Source organism: Cervus canadensis, chromosome 15 (genome assembly GCF_019320065.1).
Source record: "Cervus canadensis isolate Bull #8, Minnesota chromosome 15, ASM1932006v1, whole genome shotgun sequence".
NCBI lineage: Eukaryota > Metazoa > Chordata > Mammalia > Artiodactyla > Cervidae > Cervus > Cervus canadensis.
Window position 1 is genome coordinate 38,675,415 of NC_057400.1, and position 24,699 is coordinate 38,700,113.

Sequence of the window (24,699 nt, forward strand, 5' to 3'; positions counted from 1 at the left end):
GGAGATCCAACTAGTCCATCCTAAAGGAGATCAGTCCTGGGTGTTCATTGGAAGGTCTGTTGTTGAAGCTGAAACTCCAATACTTTGGCCACCTGATGCAAAGAGTTGACTCACTTGAAAAAACCCTGATGCTGGGAAAGATTGAAGGTGGGAGGAGAAGGGGATGACAGAGGTTGAGGTGGTTGGAAGGTATCACCGACTCAGTGGACATGAGTTTGAGTAAACTCCGGGAGTTGGTGATGGACAGGAGGCCTGGCGTTCTGTGGTTCATGGGGTCGCAAAGAGTCAGACATGGCTGAGTGACTGAACTGAACTGAACTGAACCCCAAGGCCAAGAAACATGAAGTATAAAAATTTGAGTAATTCAAGCATCATTACCTCAATGATGTGAAAAATTCAGCTGTGCAATGTAAAGCAACTAAGATTTATTAAGTATATCACGGGTCACATGACAGTAAGAAGGCTCCAAGTGAGACTTAAGGCCAAGCACAGTGAAGGAAAGAATGGTTGGTCTGATTATTGTGAAGAAACCGAAGAAATTTTCACTATGTCCAAAAAAATGAACCTTCCATTATTAAAATTTTGAAGATCAACATTCCAGTTTTATATCACCCATAATCTACCATAAACCATAAAATAAGCTTAGAAGTAGGAAAAATACCTGAGCTATCATTTTTCTGAATCGTCATGAATAGTTGGTCTGTTTTATTCATGTTTTCCATACCTGTCAAGGAAACAAAAGATAGCTAAAATTTTACAATGTTATTTTAAAACCTGTTTTAAAGCAATGTTCACTGTAGTGATTGTTGAAATCAAGTTCCAGGACTGGGTGCCATAACTCTTCGTATTTTATTAAAATTTGTTTCTCTTTGCTCCTAGAAGCCTCCTCCCATTAGTTTTTTCCTCTTTGTGCTTTTCCTGGTCTTGGTTTTTCTTCTTCCAATCTCTTACCTCTCTCAGATTGTCCCAGAGACTGGTAAATATTTCATGATTTAAAAATTGTGTATGTTTTATCTTGAGTTCTCAGGAGGAAAGCAAGCACATAAATTACAAAATAAAGCAGCTAGACAAATTACTTACTACTTCTCTTCAGCAACATGGGGATACGTCATCCACTTCTAGAGAGCACTTGATATTTAGCTGTCACCTCCTCCAGGGTTGGACTCAGCTGCAGACAAAGGCCTCACCAAGAGATACACCATTCCTGGAGCAACCCATACCCAAAGTCAGAGTGAGGCAAGGAGGTAAGGCAAGCCCAACAGTTTGGGCTTAATGCAGGTCACTCTGATGGGTAATATTTGCTCCAGGGTCCTCTTTGGGGTTGACCCAGACTTTGTTGAACCTGCATGAAAAGTGACTTTTTCTTTTGCCCAAGCTTGCTTCCTCCTTTCTTTCACAGGTATGCATCCCTGATAAATATCTAGCACCCCAAACTCTGTTTCAGCATCTCCTTCCTAAGAACCCAACCTGCAATAGCACCGAACGGAACCAACATCTTTTTATGGTACATCCAGGGCAAGATACTAGTCAAGTTGTTCCTCAAAAGACAGTACACATTTTTTCATACATTTTTGTTCACTATCTACTAGGTTGAATTACCCATGTCTAGTGGTCTTTGCAGTAATGTAAATCTTCTTAAATGGAAGAGAAATTAGCAAAAATCCATATTTTCAGAGACTCTGCTAAGTTACCAAGAATCATGATGATTGCTCAACAGTTTTAGGGGTAAGCCTCAATGTGTAATTTCTGTAGGGTCTCTGTTAAAGAATTCTTTTTTTAAGTCTTTCATAAATTGACAACCCTCCTTACTGACTGGTTTTTACTCACACACATATCCTATCAATTAAGAGTCTTCTTTGTTCTAGAAGATTTTGCACATCCAATCTATCTGCATGGTCTCAGGCACCCATCACCTGGATAAGAGCAGCATTCCACTTTGTACCCTTACAGTGCATCCTCCACACAGCAGCCCAAGTAACCTTTGAAAAGCTCTAATCTGACCTTGCTTGAACCCCTTCAATGGTACCTATACCCTTTGAAATAGAATCCCAACTTATTTAAATGATCTATAAGGTCCTGCATAATCTTGCCCTTGGTCATCTCTCTACCCACATTTCAATCACACCAGTCATTCTGTTTCTCAGACCTACCAAGTTCATTCTGCTTCAAGGTCATCCCACTTGTGGTTCTGTCTTAAAGACATTTCCTTCTTTTTGCCTGGTTGGTTCCTTCTCAAACTTCAGCTTGACCAACATGTTACCTCTTCAGAGATATCTTACCAGACTTTTCCATCTAAATAAGGAAGGACCCTTCTTTCTCTCTCATTCAATTCTCTTCGTTTCCAGGATAATTTGCATTAGTCTTCACATTTTCATGCTTACTGATCTGATATCTGTCTCCCTCCATGCTTGTCTTATTTCTGATTGCATCCTCAGTCCCTGGCACAAGAGTAGTAAGTGCTCAATAACTATTATTTGAGGAAATGAATAAAAGGTAGCTGGTGGTAGCTAGATATCTTCTAGCTCCTCAAAAGAACTGAAACAACAGTTCCTAAATTCACACTATAGCCTCAGTCTCCTAATAATAACTTTGCAATTTTTAAAAAGGTGCTTGATGTATAGCCAACAGAGAAGAATGACAAGCTTAAATACCCTCAGGGCCATCCAGTTAGTTAAATGAGAGAAGTGGGAAGATATACAACCATAGGGAGTGCAGAAAACATGGAAAATTGAAAAGTATTCCATGCCCAAAGATAATCAAATATGCATTTTTTTTTTCTTTTTCTAAAAACAAGTACTAGACAAATAAAGCAAACTCCAAAACAAATTTGTTCTTTTATTCAGCAGCCAGTTCCTGAGCTCTGGTCTACTCCTTTTCACATCTAGTTTTCATTTCATTCTCCCATGCATAACCAAACAGTCTAAGTTTGCATCTCCATCCAAGAAAGACTTCACCAGTTCCCTGACTGGTTTTAGTTTTCCCTCCTTGGGGAGTCAAGCACTCCCCAAAGATTTAGGATTGATTTCCTTGGGATTAAGATTATAAGATTGAGGCTCTAAAATAAGATGGGGTTTTGCAGATTTCATTTCGGTTACCTTGCATGCATACTCAGTCGCTTTAGTCATGTCTGACTCTTTGCAGCCCTATGGACTGTAGCCCACCAGGCTCCTCTGTCCATGGGATTCTCCAGGCAAGAATATTGGAGTGGGTCATGCCCTTCTCCAGTTCAGTTACGTTGGTCTGCCCCTATTTAATTTGTTCCTCCTGGTTTTCAGAGGAACAGCATGAAAGCCACACCATGTTTCTCACCATTTCTACATAAGGAAGCAGAATTTGCCACCCCAAAATATGTCTCCTTAGAATAGTATTTTAAACTGGTCATTTTCTAGGAAACAGCAGACACGGAAAACACTCTAGGGGCTCACATTAAAGTTTTTTAATGATATGACCACTTGGCTGCTATATTCGTTCTTTCACTTGGAACAGAAGGTATCATTAATCATATAGAGGCTTTAACAAAATTTATGTAGCAGCTTAAAATAATAATAATCGGGCCAATAGCTTGCTCAAGTTGGAAGTCTCTGCGACTAAATTGGGGTTCTATAGAATTCAATGCATGACCCTCAAGAGCCTGACTGCTTCCCAGTGGGAAATTTGAACTATAATACCCACTGAGTTAATGAGTTCTGGCTTTTTATACATGAAGTGTCTTCTGATGTAACTCGTCTTAACACACATATGTGAAGAATCAAATTTCTGCTCTGAATGATCCTCTTCCTAGTTTAGGGAAAATACTAGGAAAATAGTTTGGTCTAGGAAAATCTTGTCTTAAATCTTTACTAATGGCATTGTTACTCCAACAATTTTGATTACAATTTGTGTGATTATGCCATATCCACTTTACGCTTACTAGTGAATATGTGAAAAATTCAAAATGGCAACTTCAGCCCATAGTTAAAATGCTTTGGGTTGACTAATGGCTACTTGAATTTTCCATGTTAAATAATTTAAGAACACTTAGTTTTAGATATTATTCCATGTTCACATTATGTGACATTTTAGAAATTGCTTATAGTGTTGTCAAAATGTTGTCTCTTAGATCTACCTGATTACTGAAAATATTTTAAAATAATATACTTTTATGAGAAATTTACTATTCTGTAGGAAGAACATTTTGATATATAATATAATGATAGCCTTGTAGTTGCTAGAGGGCTGAAAAAAAACATTTTAATATAATGTTAATTTTATCAGATATGATACAGAATCTAAACTTAAAAAAAAAATTCACAACTTCAACTAGTCTCTACAGGGTAAGTGAACAATCAGGACATCTCTAGAGGTGAGAACAAAATAGCCAAGAGACCATTTGTACAATAAGGCAATCTTCTACAGTGTTATTTGTATTTGTGTTCTGTGACAGGGATTGAACCTGGGCCCCCTGCATTGAGTGCCATCTTAGCTACTGGACCACCAGGAAGGCCCCATATTCTCTTTTAAATTCTAAGCAGAATGGCACACATTACTTCTATAGTGAAACATTATATTTTGTAGTTGGTATAAGATAAAATTATTGTCCTGGAAAAACTAATGGAAACAAAGGGTAAATTATGAGAGCTAATAAAAATGATTACATAAAGTACTCAGTTACATTATAAATATCTCAAAATTAGACACAATGGGAAAAGATCTCATTCAAAACAGTAACCAGGAGAAGGACTTCCCTGGTGGTTCAGTGGTTCAGACTTCACCTTTCAATGCAAGGGTAAGGGTTAGTTAGATCCCTGATCAAGGAGCTAAGATCCCACATGCCTTGCCACCAAAGACCAAAACATAAAACAGAAACAATATTGTAACAAATTCAATAAAGACTATTGCAATGTTTCATTTTAAAAAATATTAAGCAGGAACAAATAGTTTTTTCACTGTATTGGGGGAAATGCTACTGCAGTTTTCACATTTTACCAGTTTAAAAAGAAACAATTTCATGACACCAAGGAACCTTTAAAATGTGGACTTGTATATAGCAATATAGGTTTTCACTCTGATACTGAATTGAATTATTTCTTACTAACTTTTTTTTATTAAAAGACAAGATATATTAAGTACATTTGTAGAATTTCACAAAGCTTGAAAACATTAGCATTAAAATATTTACAAGGTTGTATTTCAATTCTCTGTAAGGTGTTAGCCGCTCAGTCATGTCTGACTCTTTGTGACCTGATGGACTATAGCCTGCAAGGCTCCTCTGTCCATGGGAGAGGCAAGAACACTAGATTCTCCAGGCAAGAATACTAGAGTGGGTAGCCATTCCCTTCTCCAGGGGATCTTCCCAACCCAGGGATCGAACCCAGGTCTCCTGCATTGCAGGCAGACTCTTTACCATCTGAGTCAGCAGGGGAGCCTTAATTCTCTATAGGGAATAAATGCATATATTAAGCTTTTATTTTTTTAATTATAAAAATATTGGTTAAATAGCATCAAACTGTATAGAAAACTATAGGGTAAATAGTTTCCAGCACTTGTATTTAGCCCTAATAGTCATTTTTAATGTTTTGTTTTATAGTCTTTGAAAGACTTTTTTATGCATATAGAAGTACACATCCAGTTTTATACAAATGCAAGCATGACATATTTACAATTCAAAAGTTGCTTTTGTTTTTTCCTTCTTCTTCTTTTTTTTTAACTACACCACATGGTTTGTGGGATCTTAGTTTCCTGACCAGGAATTGAACTTGGGCCCTTGGCAGTGAGAGCACAGATTTCTAACCACTGGATTGACAGGGAATTCCTACAAGTTGCTTTTCATTTAATAACTTGATTATCTTTCTATATCACATTATTTATGTGTCCATGTTTCTATATATACTTATCTTTAATGGCTATTAAATGATATACAGGTATGTCATATATATGTTACTATCACCATCATTATTAATATATATATATATAATTTAACTAGTACAAGAATCCATGAAAGAAAATTTCAAAAAAATTCTGCCCTTTTACTGTAAAACCAGATCTATAATCAACAAAAATCTATAAAAATCTCTGCCCTTTTCATAATTCTTATAAATTTGCTTATGAAGCAAATTCTATATGTAGTCAACCTTTAAGAATTTTGCTATTTTTAAGTCTCTAATAGCTCAAAAAGGAGAGCTTAAATCAACCTCGTTAATGAAAAGGATTCACATGCAAACCTAATTATCTCAAATGCTTTTCCAGTAAAAGCCTGGGGAGCAGAGTCAAGCAGAAAAAAAGTGTTAACTAAGGCAAGAAACCTAGAAATTTCTGAGGAACTTCAGATATCCACAGACAGTGGAGAAAACTTTAGTGGAGCCACTCATGCCCTTACTTCTGCTACATCCTTAGAGTATTTCAATCATTTTAAAAGCTGGGAGAAAAAATGTATAAGCACCTAGTTTGAAGCAGCACAAAGCTGGAAAAAAGAGAGGGGCAAATTTGGGGGGGGGGATTTCCAGACACTGAGGTGGAGGGGGGTTAAATGAATTCATACAGCTTATATCGATAGTCTCAGAAATCTGACCAGAGTCATGACTGGCATTTTCAAGTTTAGGCCAAACAACTGGGGAAATTAAGTAATTATTTATGAAGAAATACTATTTCATCCCTGTTTTATTCCCATAAAAGATAACACTGATCTTCTGCTATGAAAAAACTCACCACCTGTCCTGCTTACTTGACTTGCCACTTTGGACCTGCTTAACCTGAAGACTTTGTTACCTTTCTTCTGACACAATTTGGTAATCTACTTTCTTGTCCTGCATACCTGGACTTGAAGTGAGAGGCTTGTCTGGTCCTTCCTTGCCCTCTTTACTCCTAACCCCTTCATCAGTAGAGGGGTATTATATAATTCACTCCCTGAAAATCATCTGTATAGATTTTTGCAATATTCTTTCATCTGTTCTCCTAGCCCCGGCTACTATCACACAAGTGCCTGAATGAGTGATGTCTCAAAAACCCAAGTATTTCTGTTTTCCCATTGCTTTCCAGACAAAGGTTCCAACTCTGCATAGTTGACAAGGACCTCTTCCTTGACAAGGATACAACTCTTGCCTACTTAGCCCCTGTTTTAGCCATCACCCCATACACAATCTATACTCCAGCCTTCCCAAACCATTTCCAGATCCCTGAACACATACATGCACACAGATCCCTGAACACACACAAAATGCCTCCCAGAGATTTTCACATTCTAGTCCACAAAAACCTGTGAATATGTTACGTTATACAGCAAAGGAGAATTAAGTGCAGCTAATCAGCTGATTTTACCTATGGAGTATACCTGGAATTACACAAGTGAGCCCAATACAATCACTAGGATTCCTAGAAAGAGGAAGGCAGGAGAGTCATAGGGAAGGAGATGTGACGACAGAAGCATAGGTCAAAGAGAAGATTTGAAGATGCTACCCTGCTTACTTTGAAGATGGAGAAATGGGACCATGAGCCAAGGAATGTAGGGCTATCACTAGAAGCTATGAAAGGCAAGGAAATATATTCAAATCTCCATAGAGCCTCCCAGAAGGCACATAAACCTACTGAAACCTGATTTCAACCCAGTGAGACTTTTTATGAACATCTGACAGACTTGTAAGAGAAATTTGTGTTAAGCTACTAATTTGTTATTTGTAATTTGTTATTTAGCAGTGGTAAACTGACAATTCTGTTTAACACCTTCTGGCCTATGAAGGAAGGCCTTTCCTTTGTTGACCAATACCTTATTTTTTAGTCTCATTTTAAGCATCCCACTGGAGCTTTTCCTGATCCAGATTATGCTTGTTTTTCTTTCTTGTGCTACTATTACTGTACTTTGTATACCTCCATACTGATGCATTTATTCATTTCTTCAATGTTTATTGAACATCTATCATATACTAATAAGGGGCTTCCCAGGTGGCTCAGTGGTAAAGAATCCACCTGTCCATGATGGAGATGTGGGTTCAATCCCGAGGTCAGGAAGATCCCCTGGAGGAGGAAATGGTAACCCACTTCAATATTCTTGCCTGGGAAATCCCATGGACAGAGGAGACTGGTGGGATACAGTCCATGGATCCCAAAGAGTTGGACACATCTAAGTGACTAATCAACAACAACGATCATATACTAATTAAGGGATATAGATTTATTCAGGCTCTGCAAAGACCTACCCCGGCCATCTCATCTGAAGTAGCCCCCTCCACCCTCAATCACTGCTTATCCCCTCGATCTAATGCTTTTCCTTCATAGTACTTCTCACTATATGGCATTATACTATGTATTTATCTATTTACTTATTTATTAATACTTATTGCAACTTCTGCAACTAGGATGTATGCTCCATGAAAGCTAGGCCTTTGACTGATCATCCCAGTCTCTCTAGTGTCTAAAACAGTGCCTGACATAATAGACACTCAGTATACATTTGCTGAAAAAGCATTGACTGATTATATTAGAGATCACAGTTCCATTCCTAAAGCCTGGGAGGCAAACACATACTTTTCACCTCCTCTTCTCCATTTTCTAAAAATCTAAGCTCACCTGTATGAGGTGAAAATTATTATAAAGGACAAACTCCAAATGAAAATGGGCAGTGGAGGGAAGTGCATGTCAAGAAGTAAGGAAAGATAAACACTCCCACATTATCCTGGTGAGCACTGACTGTAAATTCTTGTTAACTACAATTGAAGGTGCCTCTTGACCAGGTACTCAGCTGCCAGACACTGCACACAAACCCCCAATGTACAGAAACCAGGACAATGTATCTGTTTACTAGTAATTTAAAGATGTCTATACTATTTTACTTTTCCAAGACCTTGAGGGTAAGGACATACTTTGCATAGTAGACATAGATTATCTGGTCTTTCTTATCTCCAACATATACTGAGTGAAAAAATCAAGTTGCACTATGATGCATATTATATGATACCATTAAATAAACATGCACAGACACAAAGAATTCTATGTATCTCTCTATTTCTCCAAACCAAAAAAAAAAAAGCCTACAGGTTATACAAATAGATCAAGCTGAAGAGGATACTGCAACTGGAGTTTTAGTTTCAAAGGGAACTTTAGCTTTATCTATAATAAAATCTTGGCTAAAATAGTAAGGGCTTCCCTGATAGCTCAGTTGGTAAAGAATCCGCCTGCCATGCAGGGGACCCCAGTTTGATTCCTGGGTCAGGAAGATCTGCTGGAGAAAGGATAGGCTACCCACTCCAGTATTCTTGGGCTTCCCTTGTGGCTTAGGTGGTAAAGAATCTGCCTGCAAAGTGGGAGACCTGGGTTCGATCCCTGGGTTGTGAAGATCCCCTGGAGAAGAGAAAGGCTACTCACTCCAGTATTCTGGCCTGGAGAATTCCATGGACTGTATAGTCCATGGGGTCACAAAGAGTTGGACACAACTGAGCGACTTTCACTTTCACTTTTCACAGGCTAAAATACTGGCTTTTTTTTTGTTGTTGTTGTTACAAAGAGAATGTATATATGTATATTTGTATAATTAAAAGTAATAAATACTACCACAAGAAGTCTTTTTCCTAAATAATTATATTACCTATTATAGAATTAATACAATTATATTCAAGTTTATACATGATTACCCAAGTGGGTTCTGGTACTGAATGCCCCGTATACCAAACATACCCATCTTCGAGCCTGCCAAACTGGGACTAGTTCTGAGCAGCTTGACCCTACCAGGTTGCAACAACCCTGTGAAATCTTTGAAATGTCAGTTAGCTTCATCTTTAATTTTGAATATAATTAAATAATTTTTGTACAAACTTGTTGTGCCTTGTACAAGAAATTTCTTCTGACATCTTTAACTAGATGAAACACAGTACTTTTACTCTTGACTAATGATCACAAATGCATTGCTCCTTCTGCTGATTATAAGAGAAGTGTCAATGTCAAGGTTACAAGGAAGTTTACAGATTTCAACAATTAAATGGAATTTTGATATGCTTTTCACAATTACTGCTGAGGAAATGTTAACATCTGATGTATAAAACTGTGGCAGACAGCTGGTTGACAGTATCCATTCTTCTCATTTTCCATACTAGAAGTATCCAATGTTGTTCAGAGTTAAAACATTGGCCTTCCTTGATACCCCTGAGGATCCAAGTGACCATGGGACACAGTTCCAGTCAATGAGATGTAAGCTGGGAATCTGGGGACAAGATTTGCCTTTTCATATGGGTACTGCCCCTTCTTCACATCCTTCCTCTTTCATTCTTTCCTGGAATGTGGATGTGAAACTAGGTGTAGGGAGACCATCAAGATACACACTAACTATTGTAGAGAATAAAGCCAAAGGGAACCTGAGATCCTAATGACATCAAGTACTGCTGCAACAGCTGAGGACTGCTTTTCTCTGGACTTGTTATGAGAAGAATAAATTCCCAAGCTTCTGCCACCAGGTTCAATAACTTTCAGCCAAACACAATTCTGAGCTGATATAGGCTGGGATGATATGAAGCATCCATGTGACTTTGATGCCTCACCATATAAAGCAGTGCAAAAAATGTTTCTAGAAAATTACCCACCAATATAGGCATAGGATAAAAGATACTGCAGTCGTTGCTCTTCAACAGTAGCATGAGAAAATTACAGCTAGCAAAATTTCCTATTTTAAAACTCCAGTAGAGTTTTATTTGTAATTTCAACATAGTTCAATGAGACTACAGGTAAAAAGATGTGTAGGTGGTTCTGGAAGGGGAAAGATAAAAATCCTTGGAAACTTAATTCCACTATCAAAAAGTAAAACAGAAGAATGTATCTGTGGGGTTTCAATACTTCTGAATAAATCGCTTTTGCACAAAGAATCAATTATGTCAGGAATTTTCCTTTTAAATGCTACACAAAAGTGTTGGAGGTTTTTTAGTTTTTAAAGAAAAATAGCAATCTACCACTCTTTAACAACAAAGACTCTAAAATGCTGTTAAATGACAGTATCTGGAACATGATCATACTAATACATTTTGAATGAATGAAATCATAATAAGTAAGAAATATTAACTCATTCTTCTGTTATTGCTAGTTAAAGAAAAGATATCCAGACTAAGATGTGAAGAAACAAAGAGAAAGATTAAAGGCAGTATGGTAAAGTTTAGAGAGAGTAAGAAAAAAGAAAATCTGAGGGAAGAAAATTATGTTTACTTCCTCTTTCCCCTTTCCAGTTCTCTCAAATTTGGGTCAACAAACAAAACAAAAAACATCTTCCCTCCCTAGAAAAGCAAACTCATATTTTAGTTCAGCTGCACTGAAGTGGTTACAAGTTTTACTGCAGAGGAAGCAGGGCACTGATTTTGAACCATCAAAGGTGGGCACTAAGGTAGATCTGGTTGAGATTTTCAGTGATAGGAGAGCACCTAACTCGGGCTGAGCAGCTTACTCTGAAGAAAACGGAGGGAACTGCTGATGTGGGAAGAGGGGCTGGAAGGGGAGAGTATAGTGAGAGATGCCAAATAGCCTTTTCCAGTTTCAATTTATGTTTCAACCTAGTCCTTCACACAGAAAAGGAAAGGAAAATTCTCTACTATTCTTTATTTCATGTTCTCTTTCCACGGGGACCTGTATTCTCTGAACAATGATTAGAAAGTCCTTATATGAAAAATCTCAGAAATATCCTATGAAAGCTAGAGAGGTAAAAAATAAATCAAAACAAAAAACATTTCTTTCCCTCAGAGAAAGAGGGAAGGAAGAGTTCCCTTTTTGCCTGCAGGGTCAGAGGAGGGAGGGGCTGAGAGAAACAAATAATCCTGTGACACAAGGACAAATAATAAGAATTTGCTTGTACAGGATTTTCCCCTTGACTTTAAAAGTACTACCTAAATATGTTGGTTCAAAATATAACAATCAATAATATATGAAAGAGTAACTAACAAATGACTACTATCTATCAGTGGCAATCAAAAATATGAGACATCTAAGATATCCATGCAGTAGGAGATTTTTAAAAAGAGAATCCTAAAGAAAACATATTAGGCCAACAAAATAGGTTTGTTTAAAATATAATTGAAGTCAATTTCCGTGTCTTCAAAACTAAGGTATACCTTAACTCCAGAGTAGTGTCGAGCTTTGGAGTAAGGCTAAGGAAGATTAAATTCCAACTCCACTACTCCCATATTGTGGGACTCTCAGCAAATTATTTAAACAGTAGAAACGATGTAATATTGTAAGGATGTCAGCTCCTCCAAACTGATTTATACAATCCCAGCTGAAATCCTAGATTTTTTGTGTGTATATGAGTTTGGCAAGCTGATTTAATAACATGTATAGAACTTCAAAAACAAATAGCCAAGGGAATCTTGGAGAACAAAGCTGGACAAAGCTGGGGAATTTACAGCACCATATAATAATATTCACTATGAAGTTGCAGTAATTAAGACAGTGTATTATTGGGAAAAGGATGGATAAGTAGAGCAATGAACAGCAAGTAGAGAGTCAAGAAACAGATCCACACATAAATGGTCACCTGATTTATGGAAGAGGTGAGTCACACTGCTGTGCTGTATGCAAAAAAGAGTCTTTAATAAATAGTCCTGTGTCAATTGGTTGTCCATATGGAAAAAATGAATCTTGACCCCATACCTCCCAACATTCACAAAAATCAATTCCAGATGTGTTAAAGATCTACAAGCAATAGATAGAAAATCAGGCTTTTAGAAGGACACATAGGCGAACATACTCATGACCTTGGAGTTGGCAAAGATTTTTTAAACAGTTCACCAAAAATGCTAATCATAAATGGAAAATGTATTAAGTTGGGAAATACTAAAATTAAGAACTTCTGTTCATCCAAATACACCACTCAGGGAGTTAAAAAACAACCCAAAGAGTAGGAAAATTTATTTGCAATACATATATTCAACAAAGATTGGAGTCCAGAATACATATATATTTTTAAAACACATAGAAGTAAATAAGGAAAAGGCAGACTTCACGATAGAAACTGGGGCAGAAGCCGTGAATAGCTACTCCCGAAAAACAAAACAAAACAAAACACAGAAGCTGATAACCAAAAGGCCAATAAATATTTTAAAGAGCTGAACTTCATTCATTAGGAAAATCCAATTTAAAATCAAATTGCACTACCTCTATAAACACACTAGGGTGGCTAAAATGAAAAAGGCAGACAATACCAAATGCTGGTAAGAAGCTAGAACAACCAGAAAATTCATACACTGTAATAAGTGTACAAATTGTTTTAATTGCTTTAGAAAACAGTGCAGTTATACAATCCAGCCAATCTATTCCCACAGAAATATCCACTTACTTTCACAGGAAAATATGTGCAAGAATGTTCATAGCAGCACTGTTTCTCATAGCCCCAAATTAGAAACTACTGAAATGTCTATTAGTGGTTGAGTAAATGAACTGTGGTCTTTCTGTCTGGAACAGTCTTTCCTTGGTTTTCACCATCTTGACACTTTAGAAGATTACAGGCCAGTTATTTTGTCAAATGCCCTTCAATTTGGGTCTGATTATTTTCAAAATTAGACCCAGGCTATGCATGTTTGGCAGGAATATCACAGAAATTATCTGTGTTCTTCTCATTGCATCTATCACCTGATTTCCATGTGTCCATTACTGATGATATTCACTCTGAATGCTTAATTAAGGTAGTATCTGTCAAGTTTCTCTTCTATAGAATTAATTTTTTTTCCAATTTGCAATTAGTATTTTGTGGAGAGTTACTTTGAAATGCTGTAAATACCATACTTCTCCTTAAACATTGGTGTATATGTTAATTTGTCTATAGTATCTATTGGGCTTCCCTAGTGTCTCAGACAGTCAAGAATCTGCCTGCAATGTGGGAGACCTGGGTTTGATTCCTGGGTTGGGAAGATCCCCTGGAGGAGGGCATGGCAACCCACTTCAGTATTTTTACCTGGAGAATTTCATGGACAGTGGAGCCTGGCAGACTATAGTCCATGGAGTAACAAAGAGTCAGACATGACTAAGCAATTAACACTTTCATAGTATCTATCTAGATTCATTTTATTCAGTGGGTTACAATCTGTTATTATATTCATTTTGATACTCAAATTATCTCCACTTTGGCCAGTAGGAACCTCTTCAAGATGGCTTTTATGCCCTACTTAAAAACAAACAAGCAGTTTATTAGTTATAGTTCTATAGGTCAGAAGTCTGGATGTCATGGCTGGGTTCTTTGCTCACTGTATGACAAGGTTGACATCACCACATCAACCAGGCTGAATTTTTTCCAAAGAGGCTTTAGAATAGGACACTTAAAAAGTGAGTTCTAAAGAAAACATTATATTAGACCAACAAAATAGGTTTAAAATGTAATTGAAATCAATCTGCATGGCTTCAAAACTAAGGTACACCTTCACTCCAGAGTGCATGCTCAGTCAGTGAGTCATGTCCAACACTTTGTGACCCCATGGACTGTAACCTGCCAAGTTCCTCTGTTCATGGAATTCTTCAGGCAAGAATATTGGAGTGGGGTGCCATTTCCTTCTCCAGGGGATCTTCCCAACCCAGGGGTCAAATACACGTCTCCTGCATTGGCAGGCAGATTCTTTACCACTGAGCCACCTGGGAAGCCTTAACTCCAGAGTAGGGTTGAGCTTATTACTCTAGCTATAGGACTGGTCACCATTTCTTGTTGTCAGTCAGGGGCCACTCTCAGGAACTAAACATTAATTGCATTCCTTGCCATGGACTCCCACCATTTTTAAGACCACTAAGGATAATCACTCTCATGTTAAGTCCCTCTCATGTTTCTGACCTTTAAACTCAGATTTCAAGTGCTCATGTGGTAAGATCAGGAGAACTAGATAATTTACCTATAGTAAAGTCAACTAATCTAGGGCCTTAATTACCATATAAAATAACATAATCATAGGAATATTATCTCCTGATAGTCACACTCCCAGGTATTATGCAAGTTGCTTAAACTAGGGGACACGGAGCCTTATGGGTCATTTTAAAATTCTTCCTACACATATATAAAGTGCTAGGACAGTGCTTGGTACATGAAAAACACTATACTGTATATGCATTAGCAATTATCATTATTGATTATCTAAACCATTTGTAGAAACTTTAAAAATAGTAATTACACTTCAAAGAAATAAAATTTTCTAAAAGCTTCTGGAGATCAATTTGGCAATGTGTGTTGAAAACCTAGTATTTCCACTTCTAGCAATTCATCCTAAGGACACATCAGTGATAAACACAAAGATATATGAAAGAAGATATTAATTACAGTATATTAATAATAATAAATAGCTAAAAGGAAACCAAAAATCTCCTTTTAGGGGTTTGGTTAAGTAATAAGGCACAGCTATTCAATGGAATACTATGTAAACCCCAAAGCAAAAACAATAAATAAACAAATAAAAATACATGGTATAAAAAGAATTGATGAGAAGGGAACATACTCCTATTACAGTGAAATGATTACAGATTACAAAATTGCCTGTGTAATTGTATCCAGTTTTCACACAAATACCAAATGGATTCCTGCTTTTCTTTCTCTCTCTTTAGCTGTGTCATAGAGAGCTTCTATGGCATGGCAAGATAGATCTTGACCTCCTTATATCGCTGGCTGTCAAAAACATTTCTGGTTACTCCTTAGGGAAACCCAGCATCCTTCCAAGAGTATGAGGTGGACTTTTGGCAAGAGAGGGTCATGTGAAAAGGGAGAAAACATTCTCTGACACCATCTGTCTATCTGTGCCATTTGCCAACGCAAGGGCCTCCTGAAAAAGGAGGCTCTGCATCACCTCCCCTGGTGTCCTGTGCTGCTGTCTTACACAAGACCTTCCTTAAAATGGGAAAAATATGTGACCTGGCCTTTGATTCCTAATGCACAGTCCTGCCTTTATACTAAATTGGTTAAATTACACTCTCACCTAAGATTTTAGACTATGATTTTTGTTTGGTTTTAGCTATGATGAGAGCATTCCATGATAGAAAAACATGTATTAATTGAAAAGAAAGGTGACAGATATTAACAATTATTGAGAGAGCACCTATAGTGTGCTTTATAACACTACAAAATAGCTATTATTAGTCCCACTTTACAGATGAAAAAACTAATATTCAAAGGAGTGAAATAACTTATTCGAGGATGCACATTTGGAAAGTGGTAAAAATAGACTTTGAAGCAACTGGTTCCCTTTTCACCACACCAGTGATTCCTGATGATTTCTAAGACTATATATTTTAAATGCCCCTAGAAATCTTAATGACTAACCTAAGACCTGTGCTGCATGTGACTGCTTCCCTATAAATGAAGGCAAATTATCTATAAGCTATTAATTTTTTAACAGAGCAGATTAATTTTTTCCTCCTAAGCTTTTTTTCAGTTCTAGCATCTCAGACTTTAACATTCAAATCAATAGATGTGCTTTTAACTGGGGCAATCAGATATCATCACAAGTTCAGGTTGAAACAATTTTTCTCATTGCTCTCTCAACACAAAGAGAGACAGTCTAGACAGGAATTAGTCTTTGGAACTAGCAACTTTCAATTCAGTTCAGTCGCTCAGTTGTATCCAACTCTTCTACCCCATGGACTGAAGCATGCCAGGTTTCCCTGTCCATCACCAACTCCCGAAGCTTGCTCAAACTCATGTCCATTGAGTCGGTGATGCCATCCAACCATCTCATCCTCTCTTGTCCCCTTCTCCTCCTGCCTTCAATCTTTCCCAGCATCAGGGTCTTTTCCAATGAATCATCTCTTCGCATCAGGTGGCCAAAGTATTGGAGTTTCACTTTCAGCATCAGTCCTTCCAATGAATATTCAGGACTGATTTCCTTTAGGATGGACTGGTTGGATCTCCTTGCAGTCCAAGGGACTCTCAAGAGTCTTCTCCAGCACCACAGTTCAAAAGCATCAATTCTTCAGCACTCAGCTTTCTTTATAGTCCAACTCTCCCATCCATGCATGACTACTGGAAAAACCATAGCTTTGACTAGACGGATCTTTGTTGGCAAAGTAATGTCTCTGCTTTTTAATATGCTGTCTAGGTTGGTCATAACTTTTCTTCCAAGGAGCAAGCGTCTTTTAATTTCATGGCTGCAGTCACCATTTGCAGTGATTTTGGAACCCCCAAAAATAAAGTATGTTGCTGTTTCCATGGTTTGCCCATCTATTTGCCATGAAGTGATGGGACTGGAAGCTGTGATCTTAGTTTTCTGAATGTTGAATTTAAGCCAACTTTTTCACTCTCCTCTTTCACTTTCACCAAGAGGCTCTTTAGTTCTTCACATAAGGGTGGTGTCATCGGCGTATCTGAGGTTATTGATATTTCTCCTGGCAATCTTGATTCCAGCTTGTGCTTCATCCAGTCCAGCATTTCACATGATGTACTCTGCATATAAGTTAAATAAGCAGGGTGACAATGAATAGCCTTGATACAGTTCCCGATTTGGAACCAGTCTGTTTTTCCATGTCCGGTTCTAACTGTTGCTTCTTGACCTGCATACAGATTTCTCAGGAGGCAGGTAAGGTGGTCTGGTATTCCCATCTCTTGAAGAATTTTCCACAGTTTTTTGTGATTCCCACAGTCAAAGGCTTTGGCGTAATCAATAAAGCAGAAGTAGATGTTTTCCTGGGACTCTCCTGCTTTTTCGATGATCCAATGGATGTTGGCAATTTGATCTCTGGTTCTTCTGCCTTTTCTAAATCCAACTTGAACATCTGAAAGTTCACAGTTCACATACTTTTGAAGCCTGGCTTGGAGAATTTTGAGCATTACTTTGCTAGTGTATGAGATGAGTGCAATTGTGCGGTAGTTTGAACATTCTTTGGCATTGCCTTTCTTTGGGATTGGAATGAAAACTGATCTTTTCCAGTTTTTTTCTTTATGTAAAGCAACTTTACATAGATCCAAAATCCAGGATAATTTCTTGTATCTTTTGCTATTCTCTTACATGATTCTTGATAAATGTCAGTGCCTAGACCCCAGATGTTACCAATTGTTCATTTCTTCTTTCCCTATATCCTTCCTACATATTCTATTTTCCCTCATGTTCTCAGGATGCTTCAATCTACATTTATCTTCATCACCTTTAATTTCCATTCATCTCAAGCTCCAACAATCTGTCCACTCCCATTTTAGTTTTGGCCAATCTATCTCTGGCCAGTCACCTCAAATCCATTGTTCTATCAGGATGTAAGAAGTGCCCTTACAGAGAACAAATGGTTGAGTTCTGTTTCCTTTTGAAATTACTCTTTGAGCATTTCCTTGTCTTCTGGAATAACTTATTTTACCAGTCTCATCTTGTGCTTTGCTTCTCATAGTCCTGGAATTAGTTATTTTTCCAAGGATTTCTGATTTCTTGGAGGATAGTATTTAGAAGTCAAGATATGGACACTAGATGTATTCATGTCTATCGAGATATCACCACTTTTTGAACCCTATGTATGGGCAGAACTAGAAAGTATACACATACACACACATTTGTTTGTAGCTCTATTTCTCTTTTTAAAATAAGTATATAAAGAGAAAACACCATGCACAATGATATCTCCAACTACAGTACAATATAAAGTTCACTCTCATTTTTTTCCTTATCTATATTTGTAACTCTTTATTCAAGCTGTGATAAATCCAGCCCCCATTATCATGTATACCTTTTATTTGATCAACTCCCCATATCTAATCAATCCCCCATCTCCTATGCCACCCCTCCTCTACCCAAACGCCTTTTTCAGCCCATTTGGGTTCCAACAATCCACAGAAGGTGCCCCCCACCACCATATATGTTCTAGTGTTCCATGGCAGACTATACCCTTCCAAGCAGACTCCTGCTTCTCTCTGACTCCCCATGCTGCCCTCTGTCTCATGGCATGGACATGTCTCCCCCTCCAGTTGAGTTTGTAAATCTCATGTCAGTCTGTCCTTCACTCTTGGGCTCTGAAACTCTATGCTGGGTTACCTCCAGTGGGTGCTCCCTCCCTGACTTCATTTGAGTTCTGACACCCACATCTGGCTGCCCTTCCACATGAACTCAGTTCTTATCCTGGTTGGTCTCTGACATAAATGCAGGTCAGATCTCCCAAATGAATCCCTTCTTTTCTTTTTTGGACTCCAGTACCATATTTCCTTCTCCCTTCCTGTGGAGAGAGCAGCTTTGTTCCTAATGGCTTTAAGAATAATCCTTCAAGAAAGAAAAAAAAAAAGAAGAGAAAACTGGACAGAGGATACATTGTCTTCTTCCTAAGTAGATAATGTACCTCAAGCAACTTTGTTGCTATTATGGTTGAACAGTTTTCAGTTGACAACTTTCAAAATATTTGATAAATAAATTTCTTCTATAAGTAATCATATTCTTAAAATGGGTACCAACCAACATTTCCTGAAGTCTTTATTCTAAGAAATTAAAATCTATGTCTATTAAATTAATGAAAGTAATTATTTTTAATGATCATAAATATGGGTAACCAATGATAAAGGAAGGGAACAGTATTCATTACCTTTACGAGGGAAGAAAAATATCAAACCACTCAAAAGTGTGAGCTCAGAAGCTAGAATATTAGGTTCAAAACCCAGCTCTGGGGCCTTTGGTAAGTTCCTTAATGTATTTATGCTTCCATTCTCTCATCTGTAAAATGAGGATAATAATGATACTTCTTAGAGTCATGAGAATTATGGCAGATAATGTGCAAAAATGTCTTAGAAGAGCATCTGACATCAAAAATATCATCAAAAAGTTATTAATATTATTACAAGGTACTCATAGAAGCCTGAAATTGTGTTCATAGACTATGATTCTTAGACCTTGATTTGAGAAACAGTATATTAAAATACAGACCCTGTCACTTAGGTGATCAGTTGGCACTAATGTCATCATATCCTTGAAAACAAAAAATAGACATCAAAATTGTACAAAGGGATTTAAGACAATATGGTTATATTCTGCCTTAAAGATTGTGTTTGAAACAAAACATAAAATATTTACATTCTCACGGAGAACTTACAGATCTCCTAGCATATATTGGTGGTCTCCAGTGTGAGAATCACTTATAATATTTTCATTCTGTCTACAACTTAAGGGGATATAAACAAAGACTAAATAGTCTTTTTAATTAATTTGATTTTAGTTTAAATAAGCAGGTCTAGAATAACCTAGAACATAAAAGAAAGAAAAGGAAGTTTATGCATGATAGAATTCATGCTTATCAACTGCAATTCATGAGATTATAATAAAGTCAATTGAGTGGATCCTAGATCAACTCCAGGTTTCAACCTACTTGCTCTTAAGGGCTAGACCATTATTCTTTCAGAGGCCTTTATCCACTTCTTCATAAACTAATAAAAGTAAAACTTCACTTTTCTTGATTTTTAAATGATTTCATCATAAAGCTAAGTGAAGAATGCTCTATAGGGCCACTACCTATTTAGATTCATTCTGCTCTCTGACTTAATTAGCAATTATTTTCTCAAGGATTAACATGTATTTACAGGATAAGTTTCTCACATTTTCTAAATTCAACACAAAAGTTTAAGTAGAATAAGGAAGATGAAATATCCTGCTCTAAAAATGGGCCGGTACCTCCTTCGGTTGTAGTGAAATAACGCCTTTGTCAAACCTGACTCAGGTGAAGGATATGCTGTGGCTGATGGAGAAGGAGCCTTAACTGACTGTCCAGAAACAAAAAGGAAAGACTGCATTGATCATTTCTTGCTTCCACATATATGTACCTTTTTACTAATCAAGGTCATTTCTTAGCACTTGTTTCAGTGAAGTGCTGAAAATTCTAGTTGTCTGATGATTTAAGGTGTCCCACTTTATTTTTTTTTTAAGTTATTTTAAGAACTTCTACCCTATTTACACGCTGCTTGGGACTACAGTAGATATAAAATAACTGCCTTTTGTCCTTAATGAAAACCTTCTAAAGGCACCAGGAAGATTTAATACAGCTATGGTTTATGTCATCTTGAAACTTACACATTACATGCCTCAATTCCTCCCAGACAGAATTTGGAATGGGACTCCTTGGGTAAGGAGTCTTCACTCAAAACAAGAAGATAAAAAGACTAAAAGGCATATCAATCACAAGGAACAGGAAATCTAAGGGCCAAATATGCCTGGAGGAGACTTAAGAAAGGGAAAGACTGGGCAAGGAGACCCGGGCTCAGAATTAGAGGAATGATGCTGAAGAAAAGCAGATGAGACTAAAACAAGGGGTTTAAGAAAAGGGGGGATAGGAATACAAATTAATTACTTAGAACAAAAAATGTTCAAGTCCTTTTCAATAGCCAAACCCTTTTATAAACAAAATTCTTCCTCCAAGATTTTAAACTTAAGGCCAAAGAAAGCTTTTAGTTGGTCTTTATCCAGTGACTAAAATTCCAAGATACAAAGCTTAACAGTTGTCATAAACCATGTGTCCCACTAAAAGAAACTGGTCTGCTGTGAGCATTCATGAAGCTAACCTGCTGAGAGATGGAGATGTTGAACTTTTTTGAAGCCCAGTCTGAGTCCTGCTCTTTGCTCATTTGTTCCACCTTTGTTGGTATTCCTGAACCAATCATTCTTTATTTGACTGAAGCTAGATTATATTTTAGCTAAGAATCCTGACAAATACACTCAGGCAATGTAAAAGTTTGGCAGAAAGTCATTACTGTTTGCAGAACCCCTCAGCATCTCCACAAAGCATCATGGTTCCCCAGATCAGAAAGTACAGGCCACTGTCTTAAGTTAACAACTGTTATTTTAGGCTTGCATTCATGAGCAGAGAGAGATATAATGTGTGGCTGGGGGCAGAAATAAACTCATACATAATTCATTCATTTACTTGATACATTTTTATTGGACTCCTTTTATGTGCTAGGCACCATACTAGACATAGGTGCTAAGACAATGGATGAAAAAATGTGCTTCCTGTGTTTGTGGTGACCATCCAATGGCCTGATGTGCTCACGGGAAGTGAATTACAAAAGGCTGTCTTTCCCTGTTATTGATGGTTGCTACTCTTTCACAATGATGCAATGAAAAACATTAGTGCTTAAAATGAGTATATTTATCAAGAACATTTAGTTATACATCAATATCATTTGTGAAATGCTTACCTCACTAGTACTAAGACATTCTAGGTCAGCTTATATCTGCCATAAAACCTGAGAAAGCATTTAATCAAGATGACATAGATGAATTAAACATTTGCTACCAAAGTATTTTTTTAATATTACTAGTTATTGAGGTTTCCCTGGTGGTTCAGGTGGTAAATAATCTGCCTGCAATGGAGGAGACACAGGAGATCGAGGTTTAATCCTTAGACTGGGAATACCCCTGGAGAAGGGAATGGCTACACACTCCAGTATTCTTGCCTGGAAAATTCCAAGGACAGAGGAGCCTGGTGGGTTACAGTCCACGGGGTCGCAAAGAGTCAGACATGACTGAGCAAGACATTGTTTCGCTCCTTTATAATACTGGGGAAATGATATATTTCTTTACTTCTGAAAACACAAGTAAATTGCTAGCCCATATTGCTTTTTCACTAACTCAGTGGACATGAATCTGAACAAACTCTGGGAAACAGTAAAGGACAGAGGAGCCCAACATGCTACAGTCCATGAGGTTGCAAAGAGTTGGACATGACTTAGCGACTGTAAAAAGCAATTGCTTTCCTTAGCACCAAATATTACTAAAGAAAGCAAAGACTTAATATTGGGGCTTCCCTGTTAGCTCAGTTGGTAAAGAATCTGTCTGCAATGAAGAAGATTTGGGTTCAATTCCTGGGTCAGGAAGATCCCCTGGAGAAGGAAATGGCAACCCACTCCAGTATTCTTACAGGGAGAATCTCATGGACAGAGGAGCCTGGCAGGCTACTGTCCATGGGGTCACAAGAGGCGGACATGACTTAGCAACTAAAGAGAGAGAGAGCACTTAGTATCACTATTTATGAATATAAATGATTAAAGTATTCTTCTATGAGGGATCCAGAACTTCTGAGGATAACTAATCCTTAAATAGTAAAACAACTGAGTCCTAGTATGATTTGTTGCTACAGTATCATGACATGAATATGAAAGACTTTTGTCTCTACATTGAAGGACAAGGCCTGGGCTTGTAGAGGTAGGTAAGTTGTAATCATTTATGAGAAAATACCTGTGGAGCTGACCGCACTAGAGGTCAGAAATTCAAGTAAACATTTCAGGTTCCACAGTTTCCACAGTTAACAGTGGCACAAGTGGAAGATGTGAAAGACAAGACCTGGATGAGGATCTGAGCAAGGGAGAGCAGTTTTAGGGTGAAATTTTAAGAACGATCCCCAATTATTCCCTTGAACTGAGTCTCTCTTTGTCCATCAGACAGGAAGTGGTGACCTCACCAGACGTATTCACATTGCAGGATCATCATTTTGCCACATGTACTAAGACATAAATCCACTTCAGGCATCTGAGTTAAGATGATTCTGTCATCTTGATTCCTCCCCCCTAGTTTGAGGTTGCACTGAGTAACAGCTCAGACTAGAAAAAAAAATGACTTGTGTTTCTCTAAACAGCATTCACTTTCTGTACTGGATCTTCCGTTGATTTATCCACTCACTATTTACTGGGCACATATTATATTCCAATCACTGTGCTTAGTGCTGGAGATACTGGAGCTACAAAGATGAAGATGATACCATCTCCCTCCTCCAACAGCGCTAAGCATTCAGTACCATGGCAGTGGTCTCTAAACTTTTGTATTACATAAAAAAGTTGGCTTAAAGCTCAACATTCAGAAAACTAAGATCATGGCACCTGGTCCCATCACTTCATGGGAAATAGATGGGGAAACAGTGGAAACAGTGTCAGACTTTATTTTTTCGGGCTCCAAAATCACTGCAGATGGTGATTGCAGCCATGAAATTAAAAGATGCTTACTCCTTGAAAGGAAAGTTATGACCAACCTAGACAGCATGTTAAAAAGCAGAAACATTACTTTGCCAACAAAGATCTGTCTAGTCAAGGCTATGGTTTTTCCAGTGGTCATATATGGACGTGAGAGTTGGACTATGAAGAAAGCTGAGTGCCGAAAAATTGATGCTTTTGAACTGTGGTGCTGGAGAAGACTCTTGAGAGTCCCTTGGACTGCAAGGAGATCCAACCAGTCCATCCTAAAGGAGATCAGTCCTGGGTGTTCACTGGAAGGACTGATGCTGAAGCTGAAACTCCAATACTTTGACCACCTCATGTGAAGAGTTGACTCATTGGAAAAGACCCTGATGCTGGGAGGGACTGGGGGTAGGAGGAGAAGGGGATGACAGAGGATGAGATGGCTGGATGGCATCACTGACTCGATGGGCATGAGTTTGAGTAAACTCCGGGAGTTGGTGATGGACAGGGAGGCCTGGCGTGCTGCCATTCATGGGGCCACAGAGAGTCAGACACAACTGAGCAACTGAACTGAACTGAACTGAATAAATGTTTTAGTATTTTCTGTCAATCAGGGATATCTACCATTTGTAGCTTATTATAATCATCATAGATTTCCATTATTGTATTCCTTTTGTTACCTAAATGCAAGTGCATGAGTCCAACACACACTGAGGGTGAACAGTACCAAAACTTTGGAGTTTGGAACAGCTCTGCAAGGAGACAGATGGCTTATGCCTTAAAAAATCCCAAAATCCCCAAAAGCCTTTAACAAAGTCCTTTTATAGGAAAGGTGAGGGAGGGGTGGGGTTAGTTGTTACAAGCTTCTTGGTGTCAGATCCTTTATTCTTGAGGTC

At 37.8% G+C, this 24,699-nt stretch overlaps 1 protein-coding gene across 1 annotated transcript in view; it reads right to left on the minus strand.

The window, feature by feature from the left end:
- Window positions 1-24,699, minus strand: part of CCDC148 (coiled-coil domain containing 148) — a 284,626-nt gene that overhangs the window by 205,070 nt on the left and 54,857 nt on the right. The window contains exon 2 of the mRNA XM_043488354.1: window positions 662-724. Within this exon, the coding sequence (XP_043344289.1) occupies window positions 662-722 (61 nt within the window). The 5' untranslated portion in view covers window positions 723-724. The remainder of the gene's footprint in view (window positions 1-661; window positions 725-24,699) is intronic.